General features: G+C 40.0%; 1 protein-coding gene across 4 annotated transcripts in view; it reads right to left on the bottom strand.

Annotated features, from left to right (window-relative positions):
* The window catches only part of zeb1b (zinc finger E-box binding homeobox 1b), a 108181-nt gene that overhangs the window by 34207 nt on the left and 53555 nt on the right, over window positions 1-20419 (bottom strand). For all 4 annotated transcript variants that reach the window (XM_088642870.1, XM_088642871.1, XM_088642873.1 and 1 more), the window contains exon 2: window positions 5392-5583. In XM_088642870.1, coding sequence (XP_088498996.1) covers window positions 5392-5583 — 192 coding nt within the window. The remainder of the gene's footprint in view (window positions 1-5391; window positions 5584-20419) is intronic.

Here is a 20419-nt window from a genome sequence, read left to right as displayed (position 1 = left end):
TCGCATGTCACCCTTACGTCATTGCTTTCTGGACACCTGCAACACTAAATTAACACCTTCATCTGTCCAATTCAATCTGAAATGAAACAACACACTGAAGTACCCACTGGTACATGAGAGCTACAGGGCAATGATATTTTCAATTCAGATGATTTCTAATCTATTAAACTGAAAAAAGCACCAGTTTTACGTGATCAAAATCAAAATCGTTCCACGTGTTGAGAAACCAAGCCTAGAGTGATATAAAACCAGTTTCTGGCTCTCTAGAACCTGGATCAAAGACCTCTGGTATAATACAGAACAAAGAACCCATTTTTAAGAGACCATATCTGCGGCTCTGATGGACATGTGCTCCCCTTTACTGGGATGAGTTTGATTAAATTACATCTCTTGGCATTGTAACCACAATCATAATTTTACTGCCTACACACTTTACCATTATCCTTTTATCCTTAAGTGATTAAATAGTTCAAATAAAACTTTATTTTGCTGAACAACTGATAGGTACATAAATATAGTGTTGATAAACTGTTTCATCTTCACCCACAGGCACCAGATGACACTAACATGGCTGGTCCTCCAGTTCTATAATACAGTAAAAAACAGCACTACATCCAATTCAGCAACCCTACAGTACGTTCCTATTATGTCTGTCTGATGCTGGGAGAGCGCTACCCGAGTACCAGTGTTTTTCTATTGCTGGCCTAGGGAACAAAACGACGTCAAGTTCAGGTGCCCAAAAAATTACCTCCTCAATCCCAACACATGCTCAATGCCAAAGGGATGTCTTCCTTTGGTAAATATTCACTACATTTGTTGCTGTGATGATGTCTTTCAGAATCTCTACACCCTGGTGACGCCTCGCAGTATGACGTTTTCATGGAAATACAGGAGTGGGTGGCTCAGTCAAATTTTAGACGATGCAATCTTTTACAAGTAATGATTTCAGTATGCACTGCTATTATTGCCAACAAACAGGCCTACGCAGTGCTATGACTTAAGTACCTGTGCTATCATACAAGAAACCTAACTGTTATGGTAGCTGCGTGATTCAAGAACGCAGTTGTGTTAAGAACCTGTTGGATGGTTTGCAGCTTAACAGCCTGTTTTCCGATTTGGACTACCGACATAACAAATAAGGCAAGGATGAACTAAGTTTCATTTTCAATTTGAGCAGGCAGGGGAGGAATGTTCGGAAGGTAACTGGGGTTGCTGCCTCCCAGCTCATAGACCTGCGGTCTTGTCTTCTGCTGGGACTTCATTTTCCAAAGTGAGGCACTTCGCAAAAGTAATCACGCCGTTCATGCCACTAGCCCCACCTCCTGCTACTCCACATATTACTTCTTGTTCTTTCAGCTGTTCCACTGGCCAGTTTGTCTGCCAATAACAACGTCTTCTTAATTTCCTACTTCTTGTGCTTGGTAATTCTACTCCCATGCATCCCTGTGGTGGAACCTGGTACCTACTGTAGTATTTGCGGACATTTCCTTAAATAACCCACTATTCAAACTGCACCTGTACACCCTGTTACTCTTCCCTGTTTGCGACCTGCAATCGGTCATCACGTTCTGCAGTGCTGCATTCATCACCTCTCCTCCAACAGGGCGTAGGACCTCTGACATGGGGCCGTGAGTAAGACCAGTGGCTTGATGGTGGGAGGGTTAAAGGAAACTGCCCACGTATACTTCCTCATTCTCTCCTGTGTGCAGCTGCAGAGCTCATAGCCTTGAGCTGCCAACATGAAAACAGCCCCCCCCTCCCCCCGTTATTCCAATGTGGGCAGGTATAATAAAAACACCTGGCGATACTACATTCAGAAAACAAAAGGAGAAAACGGTGGCAGTTGCAACATTCAGGGGATCCCTGGAGCTGAAGAGCAAAACAAACTATTCAGCAGCACATTCGCAAATCAAAGACCAGTGCATCTTCAGGACAGAGATCTACATTGCTGTGCTGAGGCTGTGATTAAACTAATGCAGCTCAGCAAGGTTATTTCAACCACGGAATACTACCAACAAAAGCACACACCCAAACAAACCTTAAGCATGCATGTGATTTACTGCAATACACTGTGTTGGAAAGCGTTCTGTGTGGTTTGTGGCCACAGGTGCTTTCTGGGGCATCATGTAGCAGGTCTGGCGAATTCCTACAGACCTGTCTTGCTGTATTCCACCAAGCACACACTCCTGACTGGTCCACATCCTACCCTGTCCAAATCCTTCAGATCCTAGATTTTAGATTCTGGTATAGCTAGCAAACGGGGTTGTAAAATATGGCACAGGCTACCCAGCCTTTGTTGAAACCAATACCCGGGTCTTTTTCAAGAAAGAAAGACCGACCCTGGATGAGCTCATACACTTCAACTAGTTACACTAACAACCATGTGGACTACATGGACCAAAAGGCCTGCTCTAGTTCCAAACTATTTGTTTGCAAACAATACCAAAATAAGAGCAAACGTTTTAGAAGGAGCAAATGAAATCCAAAAAGATTTAGATAAAACGCAAGACTGGGCGAGCATCTGGCAGATGTTGTTAAATGTGGACAAGTGCATAATTTCACTTGCAGATAGCAAAAACAAACGATAAAAAACAATGTGAAACGCTGAAGAAGCTATTTCTGAAAATGTCTTTATGCTGACACATTTACATCTTTCAGACAATGTGGGGGAGGCAATATAAAAAGCCAAAGTGTTTAGGTTTAGTAGTTGAACCAAGGGATTTTATATTCAAATTGGGCAATGCACTAATAAGACCTCATTTAGAATACATATACACAGCTTTGGTCACCACATTACAGAACAGATGTTGGCGCTCTGGAATCTGTCCACAGAAGAGCAACCACACATATTTGTGGTCATAAAACAAAGGCCTATACTGATGTGCTGAGGAACTGAATGTTTTTAGTTTTGAACAGAGAAGATTACAAGGGGATCTAATACAAGTATTTAAAATCCTCAAAGGCATTTCATCTCAGAGGACTTCAGAATGAAGAACGAAATATAAACCAGATGTCTCAGGGGGATACTATGTCTAAGTGCAGTTATAACTGAAAACGTTTTTTTAATGTAAAGGATTAAGATATGATCACTTTATTGGCCATATTCAATTTCTTGTATTAGGAATTTTTGTCTTTTTCGCATACCCCAACTTGCTCTCCATGACACACAGACAGGGAGAGAAGCGTGGGGTCAGAGCGCAGGGTCAGCCATTTATACGGCGCCCCTGGAGCAGTTGGGGTGAAGGGCCTTGCTCAGGGGCCCAACAGAGTAGGATTCCTCTGCTGGTCGCGGGATACGGACCAGCAACCTTCCAGCCACAGGCGCAGATCCTTAACCACAAAGCCACCGCTCCGCACCCACCGCCCTATAATCCTCGGATTATAGAAGTAAGGAGGACGCTCCCCCTCATTGCTGAAACCACTACCCCGACTTCTTTCAAGTAACAGCTGCATGACACCCTTGGATCATTTATCTACTAACCACCAAATGGGCTAGATGGGCCAAACGGCCTCTCATTTGTAACCTTCATTGTGTTCTTATTAATTTCAGACACACAAGCATAAGTATGAAGAGAAACATCAATAACAGAATATGGTCCACGCTGGAAAGCAGACACATGCTCATTTAATCATGGTGTCTGTGAGAGGTTGCTCCTTGAACCTTATTATCACCAAGCGTTAACAACCTGCCTATAGTAAGAGGCAGCCTGAATGATGCTTTTGAAAGAGATTTCAGCAAGTCTACTTCATTTTCCTTTGAAAAGAAAGGAGTATTATTTTGCTTTTACATTTCAAAGTAAGACCTTTAGGTTTCACATTTCTTTTCCTCTTTTCTCTTCAATGCTGACACTATATGCTAACATATATATATGAAAAGATGAAAACACTGAAATTTTAGCATGGCCCAGTGCAGTGGGCACGCCCATGCATTTTGGTAATAATCAACAGGAAACTACGAAGACGGTGTTGAGTGAGCTGTCGAAATAGTGCAATGAATTTCTGCTAGCTCTCAAGAGTATCCTGACATCCACATTTACCATCTTTCCAGGCTTATGTGGGGAAATTTGGGGATTAACAGCTGAGAGTCCTCATTTCCCTATTTTTTTTTGCTTCAGAATGTTTCACCAGCGCACGAGCACTGAGACTCTCCAAGGAAAGATCCTGCATGCGGTAAGAAATATGGTAAGAGGATAAACATTAAAACGAATAATTTTAGATTCCTTTGTACCTTACGGATGCTCCGTATCTTGCAGGTATATAATAAGGGATGCTAAAAATACAAACTAAGATATCAAGCACCATTCTGTCATCAATATGTTGATATTAAAGAACACCGAACCATGTGAAAAATCCAAACGTATGCTGAAAGCACTGTCAAAAAAAATGATGACAGCACAGCACTTGCACTTTTTTTTATTTATTCCTACATCCATTATAACCTACCTACAAAAAACAAAGTAAAAGTAAGGAACAAAGCTTTCTATTATGTGACTTTCTGTCTGAGCACAATCATCACGGAAAATAAGTAGCTGTAGCAGCAGTGGTCTCAGTTCTTTCTCCCTTCTATATCAGGCCACAAAGTTTCTGAACCACGTTCATAAATATTAGATTTGCATTCTGTAACTGGGGCAACTGGAGTAAAGAATTTACAGGAGAGCTGTCCTTCTACGGTTTTCAAAGCATTTATGAGGCTGTGCCAAGAAAACCTTTGATATTTCTGAGAAAACCAAACAGTGGTAAAACAAATCTATTTAGTAAAAATGAACTAATTCTTGTGATTAAAGGAAAACCTTCCTGACATCTATCAAACATATACAAATGTGTGAAACATTTAGCTCCTTTGTAAGAATGGATTTTAATACATCATTTCCAGCTTGTGTCTACCTGTTCTCCATGTTTCCTGAAGATTAAAGATACTTGTGGGGAAAGGACGTGTCTTTTTAGGGGCCGATTCTAGCTCTGCTTATCATTTTTCTTTGTTAACTGTTCTTTCACTGACAGAGAGTACAATGATAGATATCATGAAGAAAATCAAATCTTTTAAACATGGAAAAGTTGCATTTTTGCAAATTGGTCACCGATTTCAAACTATTTCAATATTGAAGATGATAATGGGGTTTCAGAACAGAATTCTTTTAAATTATGGCTGCCAAAATCAATCACCTAGCCTTTTTTTTGTTTACCAGATCTTCTTTTACGGTTTTTACATTATTTGTAGCAAGACAATGAATTCTGGCTTTATGAATAAAAGAAAGCAGCTATGTTCTTGAGCTCCAAGCTGTAGAAAATGTGGAATGCAATTCATATAATCAAGAAGGCGGATTCTTCCTGAAAGACAAATGTGTCATGCGCCCTACGGAGTGAGGAGCCCTCAGTGCAAGAACACCCCACCTTCCTCCCAACCTTCCTCATCCTCTCCTTGCCCATCTTCTGGTAATACTGCAGGGTCTGTTGGCAGGTCATCTTCTGGCACATTATTCTCGCAGTCTGCGGCGTCAGGCAGGCTCTCCTCCTCCACTATATGCAGCTTATCTTCGTCATCTGAATCAGAGTTCGCCTCCACCACGTTATTGTAATTTGTAACTGGAAACAAAAAAACAAACCAACAACAAGTGTCAGAATAATTCACAATATAATTTAGGTACAGCAGCCAATAAAGACACGCCTACCTTTACCCATTACACATCTTGATACCTTCTCACATCAATACAGATTTTCACAGACACTGTTTTCCTGCACGCCTTGGTAAAATGCCCCACAAGATGAGTAAACAATACAGTAGGGGCTTTTTAGTTCAATTTCTCATAGCAATCAGCCATTTCTACTTCCCTTCACTTTTGCTTTGCTTCACCATGCATAGTAGACAATTGAAAATGGAAGTGTTATCTGTAATGATGAACTGGAGATCCATTTGCTGTACTGTATGTGGCAGGATGTTGCCTGGAAATGCACATTCAGTCCAAGGAAGAAAAGTAAAGTGCCCAGATCTCTAACCACTACTGTTCCCTATTTTCCCTTCACAGCTCACCTTTTACAGTTCAGCCTCTGGACTTCAGTGTGCAGCATCACTTTCCACACATTCTCTATGCCACAGGAGTGAAACAATTATTCCTTTCAACTGGTAGCTATGCACCAAAATAATTTAACTTATTTGGCATTTGCCTGTTGTCTACACATTAATTAAGATCCATAAATAGTTTCTCTTTTAATTTGGCATAATTTAATGGGTCTATCTTCCTTCAAAGAAAAAGGTTTCACTATAAAGTCTTATCTTGCAATTGAACAGGCCTGCCTTTACAAACTTTTAAACAGCAGGTTGGTATTCTAGAAAAAATATTGTATTGTTAACCTTATTATCTGATATGAGGAGCATTCAAAGTACAGGTACTGTGACATTCTGATTAAAAAATACAGGGTGCTAAGATAAGCTTCTTTCTTAAACTTTCTTTTATTTTAGGGAATGTATGGGCAAATCAATTTTATAAGAGTGCTGCACCGCTGGTGGTCTTTCTTCAAACTAAAAACGTATAAAACTGGATACATGGAAGAGAACTGCATACGGTTGCTTCCATAAATGCCACTAGATGTTCTAAAATGGCAGTATTCTCCCAGAATAAAAGAATCCTGTTTTAGAAAAGGCAAGAAATCAAGAAAATCATCTACAGCAGAACAACAAAAAAAAAACTTTTATCATCAGCGTATTACATAATTAACAGAATTAACACTAGTTTTATGCCATAGAATACAAAATGGGGACATGAATGCAAGCATCTTTCTATATGATCCGATATGGAAGAGGATGATATACAGCAAAGGTGATGTTATGGGACAGAGTTAAACAGCACATCATCTTAAGGGGCACCACACCTAACTGGGCAGATGTAAGAAACAGTGTGCTGCAGGTATCATCTTTAGGCCTGCTGCTTTTCCTGTTGCGATACTTACAGATTCTGATAGAGTTGACCAAAAACGTTCATTTGCCGATGATGGAAATATAGCAGGAGTGGCAAATGGAAATGGAAGCAGAAAGTTTTTTTTTTTAATCCAAAATGTTGACAGGGCAGGAACATCCACTATACATCTCGCATGAGTGGTTCTGAGCTGCCAGAAGCGAAGCACACAAGAGATCTGGGTGTTTATGGCGATTCTCATGTTTCCACAAATGAAATTATTGGGTAAAGAGCAAGTTATGTTTAACAGAGGTTGCAAATGAGTTGGGGGGGGCATTCGTCCCATCTGGAATTAAAACCATAGAAGTTTTGCTCAAGATTTACAACGCACTGGCAAGACCTCAATACCTCAATTACAATACTGTGTTCAGTTTTGGTTACTAGACCACAAAAAGCACATCATATTCTTCAAATGCACGCAACGAAAAAGCAACGAGAAAAGAATTCTTCAACTCAAGGGATTGCCACACGAGGACTGGACAAGGGAGCTAAAGTCTCACGGATTGAGAGAAGTTTTGAACCTAGTATATGAAATAAAACACAGTATAGATAGGGGATGATGCTGGGGACTCGTTCAACAGTAGAATAAGGACGCAAGTTCGTAGTCTGAATCTAAAAGGGAGTTCATTTGGATGAGGAACGGGGGATGTTTCATTACACAAAGAGGCTCCTCCACCCGGATGCCTCTTAAGAACCTACTTAAACAGACTCTTAAGAGACGGCCCGATTAAATTTTAGATTCACTTAGCCACTAAACTGGCAAATGAGCTAGATGGACCAAATGGCCTCCTGTCATTTTCAGCCTTTCATACGTTCTTCTGTACTGTGTGTTACATTTTCTTTTTAATTAAAACAGCCTCAGACGATAACCAAGCTGCGTTACAGTAAATGATTCTAACAGCCGATTTCATCGCCAGACGTAAAGCTGCAGAGATCTTCTCTCCTTCTCTCCTGCATTAGAAAGCTTGTTTATGTGACCATTTATTATGGAGTAATATAATTAGTTCATGTTGCTATAAAGCCTACCCTTCTAATCCCATGTATTGCCACAGATTTATATAGTGTGTAGCAAGGTGTGCAGTTCTAATTAAGGAAAGCAGTAGGCGAAAATGGAATATTGATTTAGGTGCTCTAAGCAGACCAGCCTGAACTGGCCCACTGAACACTGTAATCTAAACACAGCATGTAATTAGAATATGTAATGCAGAAGGTTCATATATTTATCTAACTTACAGATTGCGGTATGATGGGCGGGACGATCCAACTAAAAAAAACACTTTGAATTGTGTTAGTAAAATGAAAATCCCAAATCGCAACAATTTGTTCCCTCCACAGAGCATCTTGAATTTATCACTTGCTGCCCATTGATTTAGCAGATGTCTTTAATGAAGGTGTGCTGTACTCATATTGAGGCTGCTGATGCAGAAGGATGGGATCTGGGGAAATATCACATTTGATGATCAATCCAGGGTCTCACACAAGTAATCACCTGTCCTCTTGAGCTATGCAGACCTTGTTTATTCACATAGATGACATTACATGTACACTGCTATAGTTACAGCACCTCATGCCTCAGGAGGATGAGAGATTGGCCATCCTAACCCCTTGTCCCCTTTCTGATTGAGGGAAATTCTGCTGCAGCTCTCAGCTTTGCTGAATACACCACAACTCGGTTTTACGACTTTTGTGGCAAAAAAGCCCATTTGTCGAAAAAAAATATTTCCTCTAAAAACAGGTTTTATCAGGACTGAAATGACAAAAAAAAAATCAAATTTCATTACGATGCAGGGTACACAGATCTGCATAACGGAAAACAACGAACATTGTTTCAGGAATTTGCAGTAATGGGGAGGGGAGATATTTGTTGCAGACAGCTGAAAAAGCTCAGTTTCTTTCGTATTACAGAATTTGAATTGCTTGTGTGGGTAAATCTCTACAGAGTACTTTGTTATTGCACTGAGGAATAACCCTATATTAAAATGCATGAGGGTACTTGGGATTCAAGCTGTGGTGGTGATTAAAAAGGTGTAAATAATTTTGTTTGTAGTTGACAGGTGCAGGCATGTGTCTTACAGTAGGAGAGAGGCACTGCTTTCTGCATTTGAACTTCTCCACCTTTTAGTGCAAATTAATTTCCTTTTACCGAGTGCTCGCTCAGCAATATAGCGCTGTGCTGAAGCTTATTTTGTACTGCCCTGTCGTGCAAGAGTATTGCTTTCATCTACTCGAATTTACATTAAGCTGATATTGTGCTTTTAAAAAATAGAAGTATTTGATATGACTTCGTTTGTGAAGCCTACTGAATTCTGATCTGCCATCTGAATGAAGGAAACCGGTAGCATCTCTGTGAAGAGCTTTGAGCGTTTGTACATATAAATGTAGGGGGGAAGGCACACCCTATACTGAAATAAAGAGAAGATGACCATTACCAGGTCAAGGAATTCCTAGCTATGTGCTCTGCTGTCTTTGAGCAGACATCTGTGGGCTTGGACATCCTTAATAATAATAATAATCATAAGCTCCTTACATTTATATAGCGCTTTTCTGTACTCTCCACTCATAGTGCTCTACAGGTAATGGGGACTCCCTTCCACCACCACCAGTGTGCAGCCCCACCTGGATGATGCGACGGCAGTCAAAGTGCACCAGAATGCTCACCACACACCAGCTCTCAGTGGGGAGGAGAACAGAGTGATGAAGCCAGGGGATTATTAGGTCATGTCTGGTAAAGGCCAGAGGGGAAATTTGAGTAACACCCCTGTACTTTTTAAGAACCGCCCTGGGATTTTCTATAACCATGGCGAGTCAGGACCCTGGCTTTATGTCTCATCCGAAGGGCGGCGCCTGTTTTACAGTATCACTAAACTGGGGCATAAGGACCCACACAGACTGCAGGGTGAGTGCCCCCTACTGGTCCCACTAACTCCTCTTCCAGCAGCAACCTTAGCTCTCCATCCAGGTTCTGACCAGGCTCACACCCGCTTAGCTTTAGTGGGTTGCCAGTTGTGAGTTGCAGAGTGATATAGCTGCTGGCCAGAAATTTCTTATTGTTATTTATACATTTGTTATTATTCCTTAAACTAAAGGAAGCAGCGTACCGTAAATGGCAGTTCATACAGATTTAGTCTGATAAAACACTTTATAAAAATATTGCTGTGAAATCTGTAAGAAAGTTGCAGGCTACTTATGCAGCTATTTAATACAGTTCAGAACAATTCGTACTGAACTAATGTGCATTTGAGATATTTTGAGACTTTTGAGAACTTATACAGTATAAAATTAGTTTCTTGGCAGTTACTAATATACAGTAAAAATAATTGGGAGTAAATTAATCTGGCAATATTTCAAACTCATGTGGAGTACCTATAATTTTGCCTTGTCTTCAGTCAAACATCTTAAATAAAAGAACACAAAGTAAATTGGATACTGAGAAAGTTATCAGGATGCCTCTGATGTGGTGCAAATTTACTGCAGCTTGTTACTCTTTATGGCACTGTAATTGTTTTTTTGGGAAGCAGTAATTACTTGATGTGTAGAGGAATGTTTATTTTCTGCCACAGTTCAGTAACTGCCTAATTGGCTAAGTTTGACTAGTTCATGAATTACAGTCACTTACTTTCATGGAACCAGGTTTTTGAAATGCATACGCTTGCTGAAGTTCAGATTTCAGTATTATACAGTTACTTTCAATACAATTTAATGTAAATCATGCAGAAAAGCTCACTTAATGAAAGATGCATAGGTGTCTTAACTGGTTTGGTTTACCGTGACACAGGGATTATAATATTACATTACGTTTCAAAAACATTTAAAAGAATGTGGAAAGTTATAAATTGTAAAATATCAGAACGAATATGTATGACAACAGGCTTGAGCAACACAGTCATTCCTTGAAAAAAACAGGTTGAAAGGACATCTATGTTGGCTACATCTTTTAAATAATATTTGGCTAAATACATTTTATTTAGTATCGCAATAAAGTCCTGGTTCACAAACAATATTATTCTGGAATATATTTCAGTAAGTGAATCACATTTTGTGCAAATCCACCAGGACAAACAAATTTCTTCAATTCTATTTTAAGAAATTGTCCACATTTTCTGCCACCTCCTGCTTTACAGCCACATTTTCTTCCCTTTCCAGGTAAAACGCCTTACATATTTATGAAAATATTTGAAAATACAAAACGTACTAGTTACAAAGTTGAAACTGGAAAAAAAAAGTGGTTACTGAGTGGGATAACCTCCTCATAATCCCCTGCTGCCGAAGATGATATTCCAAATCCCCAATAAGTCTGTTTACAACAGTTGATAACCAGAAATATCCCAGTATGGACAAAGGTAGTACCCAATTTGTCTCTCCAAAGGTGTGTAGTGAGCAATGCAGAGATGTCACAGGTAATTATAACTCCTTACAGGCTACCAGGCCTACCAATGCAAACGGCACATTCCCTTTCATTATTGAACAAGAGCACAGTTAAGAGCAAGAGAACATGGTGCACGGTTTGCGAAGGTGAATTCTCCCCATTAAATAACTCCATCACTGGTCCAGGGACATACTGGCCTTGCCAGCTCTATCAAATGGGATAGAACATGCAGAGTCAGAAACAGCAGGCGGAGCCTGGGATGCAGACGCCAAGACACAAGAGAAAATGTTGAACTCTTCAAATCTGAACTTAAAACCTAGCTTTTTACCATGGCCTATGTCTGATTGCCTGCCTCTGTAAAAACCTGTATGCTCGTTTCTTTTCTTCATTTACTTTTTATTGTACTTTTTTGTCTTTTTCTTTATTCACAATGTACAGTGTCCTTGGGTTTGGAAAAGTGCATTATAACATTTTAAATGTTTTTATCATCATCATCCTAGAATCAAAGCCTGGATGTTGAAAATCTGTCACATACAGTACAGTCCAGAGAATCTGGAAATAGTACGTGAGGATGACCATACAGCAATCCTACAGATCCCAGGGTTTTTCTGTTCCTCTTAGAGTGTCCAGTAAAATTCATAAGTTGAGGCAAAGCCAGCCTGGCTATAAACTTTAATAATCCAAACAGACACCTTTTTGACAGCCTATTCCTGAGGTGCCTTAGCACACACACAGATGTGATTTACTGACACCAACTCTTGATCTGTTGAACATTAAGGCCCAAAGAATACACTGGACACAGAACATGAAATGGTCTATCAGGCTCAGCTTAACGCGAAACCTACCATCCTCCTCTGTTTCAATCAGTCAGTACCAAAAAGGGCAGGGAGTCATTGCTGCTGTCCCCAGAAAAGCCACGTCCATCCATCTGAATGGAGGGACGGCACAGTTTCTGGATGAAGACGTCATTCTGTGCCGACAGGTCCCATTCCCAAGAGAAAGCAAAGTAAGTGCTGCCATCTCACATATCATGGAATCAAATCGTCTGGGGATGGCAGACAAGACCGGCGCGCTAGCCTATGCGGGGGTGTCCTGCGCAGTTGGCGCCGCTTGCCGATATTGTGCCGGACAGACGCACTGTCCATGAAGATGAACATACGGGAGGTGCAGGTCGAGCTTCGGTGCCAGGAACAGCACTTGCAGCACCAAGGTGTTGACGTGGCGGCCCTGGGTTATCAGGAATTTCACTTCTCTGCATTGCCAAACCCCCTCCGAGGCCAACGTGACCACAAGAGACCCAAGGGGAGCAACAGTGGCCCAGCAGGTCATGTATGGATGGCAAAGGGAGAGGAACAGGTCTGAGATTCCTGTCCCCAGACAGTCACGGTCCCTAGTTCTGCAGAGGGCGCGTACACCTAGGAAGACTGGGCTGCATCAGCCAGAGAGCTCTTCATGTGTGGATGTCGTGGCCCAGCCACAGTAGATGGTGCGGGGGGGGGGGGGGGGAGGGTCCAGACTGGAACTACTCTGTGTACTCTTGCTTAACCATCTATAACCCAGATGTCTGATGTGCACTGGTGTCAGAGAGGCCAAGTTGGCCAACAATTGTAATCTGTGCTCAGGAGCCTTTTGAACTTCTTTTGAGGCAAGAGACCTGCCACAGGAGATTCAACTCTCCCGCCGACCTGGAACACTTCACACTCCCATCCCAGTGATGGCACAGCACAAGCAAGGAGGGCTTCAGTATGTGGATATTGTGGATCCCCTACTTCAAAAAAAAGTGCTGCGATGCAGAAGGGGTGGAATTTTGGCTCGAACCCAGAACTCAACCTTTATGGGCGAAGAGGGAGTTTGCCACAACTAGCATCTGCTGGCAACCAAGGCACCAACATTCAACAGACAGGTGTTGGGCAGGGCTCTGCAGAAACATGTCAGATGGTCACACAGGAGCTGCATCTCAGACAATATGTCAGTTGTGTGGTCTGAAGACTCTGAAGCGAGGAGTTAATCTAAGGAGCCACCAATGCCCCCAAATAAGGTTTACCCATCAAGACAGTGTAGTAAGAGATAAGCTCACGATCCCACTTGCTGTATGGAAAAGTACCACTGCATGAGAGAAAAATAGTTCCTACTGCGTTGAATGCACATACTGTACAAGCATATCACTTTTTCAGTACTGGACAGACGGAAGGAAGGATTCTTTGCCATTTCCAAATTTGAGTGTGTTTGTCGTTTATGCCAAAAGCCTTGAAACAGACTGGATTTCGGGGGAGGAAGTGAAAGAAGTTGATAATCACAAACTACGTCTACAAGGAATTAAATAACTATCTGAAACAAAGACTGCTATAGAAATTACAATAGCAGCCAGAGATGAATGTGTGAAAGCATACCCGGAATTTGAAAAACAAAGCCCACACATGTCCGCAGAATAAATGCAATTAAAAAAAAATATTATTAAGGACTTAAAACTAGCAGTAACCTCCTCACCTTTCATGGCTAATACATGCTACTTCACTTCTGACACACATGTATTGTGTCAACCTAAACTGACTGTAACACTCAATCTGTGAAGTATACAAACATAAAAAGCCCACATACTTAACTGCTAAATCACTGCAGATCTTTAGCTCAGCTTTTATGCATTTCATTTAAGAGTTTCAATTCCTCATGTGCAACACTACACAGAACTGGCAGTTCTGGGTGCAGGGTGTTTTTCCCACTAGGGGAGGAGCCTGGAGAGGAAGTGGAGCTGAACCGTTCAACTGCCAGAAGGTCACTCCCAGAGGTGGTCCAATATTATGCCTTGTGAAGTAGGCCTTGTACAAAAACCCTAAAAGAACCTTCGTTTGGCAACATGGTAAATGTTTAAACAGCTGTGTTCACTACATTTGCAGATGTACATTACCAGTCAGTTACTTTTAACACACCTGAAGATGTGACAGAAGACACTTACAAGTTTTTTCTGAAGCCCTTTTCTAATGCTGTTTCTCTCCTCTATCAAGAAAGTTTTCAGACTTAATAAGATTCATGGATAATAAAATATTAACCAATGAAATAATGAAACTTAATCATTGTTAATTTTAAAATGCATCTTCAGCAAAGCAGGTGACAGATAAAATAAATATTTTAGATGGGTTAAGGGGAGAACTACAAATTGAACGGCAGTGGCATTTACTGTTAAGGCCTCTTTACATGAAACATTGAGGTCAGTAGGGCAAAATACTACTATAGACCTTACATTAGGAAATGCTGGAGCTCTGAGAATGATATAATTATATTTGAAAATGAAGCACTTCTTTGGGGATTTGATGCTAGCCTAAGGGCCTTGATTTTTCCAAGACAATCTATGAAGATAACTTGAAGTCAACACCTTGAGGAATCCAAGTTAATGGGACCAAGCACACAATGTGTAGCTGGCTTTTTGAAAAGATTAAAGGTTAAGAGATGCAAAGCACGGTGCTAAACTACCTTGACTTCAAACAGTTTCATTCTAAGGATGGTTAAAAGCAAACTGTGTATTGTTAGAGTAGAGTATTAATGAGAAATGGTAGTGTTTATTACCATTCTGAATATAATAGCATTGGATTTGTGATGTTTAACCTTAAGATACATTATTTTATCATAACATAAATTACAGCATTATGAGCACTACTGAGGTCTAGTGTAGGTAAAACTACCCACAGGCATGAAAAAGGGCAAAGTTAGTCATTCACACTTTTTTTTGTAAATCAATTCTGTACAGGTCAGAACACCTACAATGCCTATAGTCCTGATTCCATGGGAGAAAGGTACTTTATTGCTAAATCAGCAGTAGTTGTCAGATGGTCAAATGCATATTTAAACCGCAGTTAAAGTGAAAAAACATTAAGTCAATAAGAATGGTGCCGCTGACCTTTTCGATTAAAGCTTCAGTTATTAAATGTTATTTGTCAAAACTGAACTTTCATAAGCAAATGGTTTAATCGGTCAAAAAGGTTATAGTTATTAATACTGTTCTTAAAATACCATAGGTAAAATGTTTATATTACTGTAGGGCATAATTGGTATTATCAAAAGACTGACACTTCCCTATCCAGTGATCACCTTGGGACGACAAAATAACAGTACTGCACAAAACTGGTCTAAGACACATTAGGAATGCATTCAATGAAAAAATGATGCAATACAGTAAAACCTGGTCAGTTCTATATTTCCGCCTATTCACGCAAAATGTTTCATTTCCCCCCCCAACATTCTCGGGCCAAAATCGCCTATTTTGCGCGGGCGGCGCAGTAGGAGAGTAAACGCAGGCACCCACTTGTGCAGCACTCAAGGGTTTACTTCACCCAACCTGCTTTCTGTCTCTGTAAGAAGCTGGGTTAACAAAGAGTTAACATGTTTAGATAGAAGTGCATCATGGGCTATGATGGGCACTGTGTGTAGGCCTGTAATCGGAATAGTGCCTATATGTAACTCGGTTTAGTGCTGCAAAATAAAAGAAACGTTAAATAAAAAAAACTCTGTGGTCGCCCAAGTTACCACCTGTCACATGTCTCCTGGAAAAGGAGAGCAAGTTGGGTAAAGAGAGGGAAGTGCAATCATTTACTTTGTCTGTTACTACTGAACGCTAATACAGGGTAAGCTGCAATATCGTTAGTGGTCTAATTTGTTTGCACAAATAATGTGAATTATAGGAGAAAACAATGACCAGTTTTGAGGTTTCCAGTATCATTTTCATTAAAAATACTTCCTACCAATAATTACTAACACTCTTCTCTGAAATAGTTAACAATTTACAACAGAAACATTACTATGGAAATGCTTGGCTCACAAGGCACAGAACCATAACCTAATTTACCCATAAGACATTAAATCCCACAGTTGCATATTCGCCATTCGTGGAAACATCAAGTTACCTAACACTTGTGAATACTGAGGTTTTACTGTACAAGTTGTGGGGGGAAAAAAAAAACAGGCTGATGCAGATGTGGTTTTTCAAGAATACAGAAAAGCAACAAAACAGACAGGAAAGCATGCATTTAAAGAAGACAACCAAGCTCTGTACACTACTTCCACATTTTTTGTATCTTGTCTAGATTGTTTACATCCCATACAAAATCTAGGCAAGATACAACCCAAACACTCTCTGTATTCTACCAGATTGCTGCAATCAATCACGCTGTGCTTCTTCACCCTTTAAAACAGGGAATACTTCAGTTCACAGCCATGACATTTTAACACACCAACCGCAACATCATTTATTCCTAGGCCTGAGGCACAGTTCCTAGTCATGTACAACTGCCCGTCCCCTGTCTCCCAGGCCTGCGAGCTGCATTCACTGTGGAGCTCAGCTCCTCCAAAGAAATCCCCTTACACAGCCTGGCTTCTGGGAAGTTCTGTGGAGTGACTGAGCTAGCAGCCCGTTCATTCTAAAGATCCCCTGCAATGATTAGAAACACATCATGTCCTGTTGTGACACACACTGCAAAGCATTACCAGATACAGCAAACAGGGCAGCAGGGGCCGCCTTTGTGATCCTCATGTCCAGGGCAGGACAGAACGAAGTTTAAGTTCATGCCCACCAACTTTGAAATCATATCCCATATTAAGAAAGTGAGAAATGCCTGGAATATCCCACATGCAATTGCCTGCAATCGTAACACAGCAGTTTAACAGTTTTAAAAAGCTGGTAAGCAAAGCTGATGTGAAGGGGTTAAAACATTTTAATTAAATTTAAAGTTTTGAGAGAAAAGGCTCACTAGTGCATCCGGTATATATACAACCAGTGTGAACATGATTAAAAATTCCAACTAATGGAGTAGTTTGCAAATCTGCACAGTAAATGTAGTCCTTTTTTGAAAATGTTCAAGTAGGTAGCTGCGTCAGCATGCGTAGGCTGCAAAGGAACAAGTAAAGGTTTACTCTTTGCTGAGAGAAGAAAAAACACTTTGGCTGTGGAGACATTGTTTTGCGTTTCTTTTCTTCTCTTTTCAGGATGGAATTAAACTTGACTTGCTCCTTTTTTGAAAATGAGTACAAAAATAGAATATTTTTGAAAATAAGTGCAAAATAACTTGGTTAAAATGGTTACTACACAAAAAATGAAGAACAACTCAGCTTCGTTCACAAAGACAATGGCAAGGCTAAAGTCTTGTGTTTTAATAAAGTCTGTAATGAGTAAAAGTACAAAAGCACAAGATACCAATCAGTGCCTGAAATTAACTTCACATTCTTACCTTAAAAAAAAATCAACAAATCACTTACTGTAGCACTTAAAGAAATTCCTATAGGTAGTCACAAGTTTTCAAGCAGGCGACTTCCTCTCAGTTGTGCTCCACATTTAGTGGATAATCGCTTCTTACAGTTTCAGAAACACAGATTAAATTTCTTCATGATCTGAGCTGATTAACTCCATTTGCTTTTAAGCAGACGGGGAATTAAAAAGAAACTGCAATAAAACTGGAAGCACCATCAATTCAATGCAAATTTAAAAATATGCAATTGGCAGCAACCGCAATGTGTGCTTCACCAGACCTACAGTAACTGCAGTGGCTCCCCAAGTACTCAGTGATACAGGTATCCAATTAAGACAAGAATTGAATAACACCGTCGGGGGTCTTGGAAATCATCACTTAGCTCACTGATGCAATACTGGAAGGGCTCATCGACGTAAAAAAAAGAAGAGCAAATGGCAAATATGTTAAGGGTTACAAAACAGTAGCATTTGTTAAAGCTTTCCAGTGAGCAGCCATTAAAATAATGCCAAGTCTGAACACCTGCAGCAACTCTTTCCACCCTATTGGACTGTAGGCGGGCATCATTTCTACAGTGTGGGTTTAAGTAGGAAAATCACAGTCAGAAGACAAGTACATTACAAACCTACTGAAACAATTCAAGGGCAAAGCTTACAATCTTCATTTGTATGTGCTTTTGATATAGACATAATAATAACAATACATGGTTTTATCGTCTCTGCAGAATCTACCTTAATACCCCATCTTATTTTTTAAAACTTTGACAGACTGAGGTAATGAATACCACATTTAAACATTTGATTAAACTGACCATACTGAATCAAGACGGCATTAGTGGAGCTCATTACATTAATGTACACGTTTGTTAATTATGACACTTCAAACATCAGTGTTAACCATCTATTACACAAGTCCACCGTGTAATAAAATTTCCTCACTAAAAAAGGGTAAAAAAACTTCAAGAAACCTCATTTAGACAACAAAGAAGGTAAATTATATTGTGAACACTGAACCTTTTTCACATGTTCAAGCACAGCAGAGAAGTTGATTTCTAAATAAGAACAGAAGGTGATGCATAAAATACAAATTAAGAACCCGAACCCCAGCCTCAAAGACTGGAAAAATATCACTGTATATAAAATCTAGATCAATCAGAACCAAACGACTTGTAGACCAACATTCTGAAACCCTGATTGGAGAAGACAGTTGAGTTCAGGTTCAGAATGTTTGGTTTGCAATCACTGCACTGTAAATATTTTACCAATAAGTAAGGCGCCTAAATGTAAAATTTCCATCCTGATTGAAGATGTCCAGCAGATGCCACAGATGGTTTGGATACTCCTAGAAATATATTTTATACATGTATATTTTAAATAATGTATATGAAAAATGACAGGACAGCACACAAGGTGTTTACAGAAGAGGGAAAGTTGTTCTCAGTTACCCGATATAAGCTTAGGTGACGAGTTGCGAAACACTTGCAGTGCACAACACGACTGCCACCATTATGTTTTTATGAGTAAGGTTCTGACTGACAAACAAGAGGAGGGCATTTGGCCACAACAGCCCATTTGGTAGTTGGTACCTAATCGAGTCTAGATGAGATAAAGGGGTGCATGTTTAATGCTTGGACACACAAAATGCAACATTACTAACCGGACAGAAAAGAGACAGATTTAATGCAGCAGAAGATAAAAAAAAATAAATTCCCTTAAAAAAATCTGACGATATTCATAAATGTTTCTGATTAACTGTGATAAAGGATGATTCAGTAGATTCCGATCCAACCGTTTTTCCACAATGCCACTATTATGAGCACTCATACGTACCAATTTGTTTTTGGACCAAAATGTAACTTTAAAACTTTAAAAAACTTTGACAAAAAGCTGCAACCTGAAACCAAGCAATTATTTTCTGCTTGCAAAGGCTGCAGTTTGAGGACACGGAGGACTTAGAATTGATAGAGTAATTGGACAAACATTTCATTTCACTCACTGGACGACCTGAACACAGACTGGCATCCAGATTTTGGCTGCTGAAGGAGCAATTATTGGTCAGGGTCCTCCACTGTGCTTACGCTCGAAAAAATGATCGGCTATAAGGTAGATGACGCCAACTGACAACCCAATTAGGAAACAGAACTGTTTTAAAGGTTTTCAGTTCAGCAAGAGAGTTAGGTTTCTGAAAATAAAAGAAAAAGAAGCCACCTTTACATCGCTGTAAAAGCACAATACTTTCAAATAAAAAAACGCCAGGGAGGCAAAAAAAAAAAAACTTATCTCCAAAAAGAGTCTTGCAATTAAATTTAGCACTAACCTAACAATTCAGCACTTGCTATCTCATTTTGGAACTCTTTTAGAACAGAGATGTTTAAAACTCTCTGTTGATAGAACCAGCAAATAATTAAACCATGAGTGTGCTATATAGTGATTTTTTACTCCAAATAATATATACAGATTGGAGCAGTTGTGCCTTTTAATTATTTTATTTTTTTTACAAAGAACAGATGGCTTTCGTAACTACAGACTGTATTGAACACATACAGGACAAAACTGGGATCTTGAAGAGAAGGAATGCTTTTGCGATTCACTCTGTGATTTTTGGTACCTGAGGGCAGAAACCAAATTATCAGAGAAATTTAAACCATAGCAGGTTGAGTGGTGACCATAGTCAACAGGACAGTTCCTGGAGAAAAACACTATCCTTTCTTTACCACCATGTACTGGAGACTACATGGAAGTGCATTGAAAACTGAGAACAGGAGTCAATTACCCAAAGAGTTGTGGGATTAGGGAACAAACTACCCAGCCATGTTGTTAATGCCAGTACCCAGCCTTCTTTCAAGAAGTGACTGGAAGAGATAATTAGAT

Source organism: Lepisosteus platostomus, chromosome 8 (genome assembly GCF_059453375.1).
Source record: "Lepisosteus platostomus isolate fLepPlt1 chromosome 8, fLepPlt1.hap1, whole genome shotgun sequence".
Lineage (NCBI taxonomy): Eukaryota > Metazoa > Chordata > Actinopteri > Semionotiformes > Lepisosteidae > Lepisosteus > Lepisosteus platostomus.
Note: the sequence above shows the minus strand (reverse complement) of the source record. Positions and strands in the feature narration are given on the sequence as shown.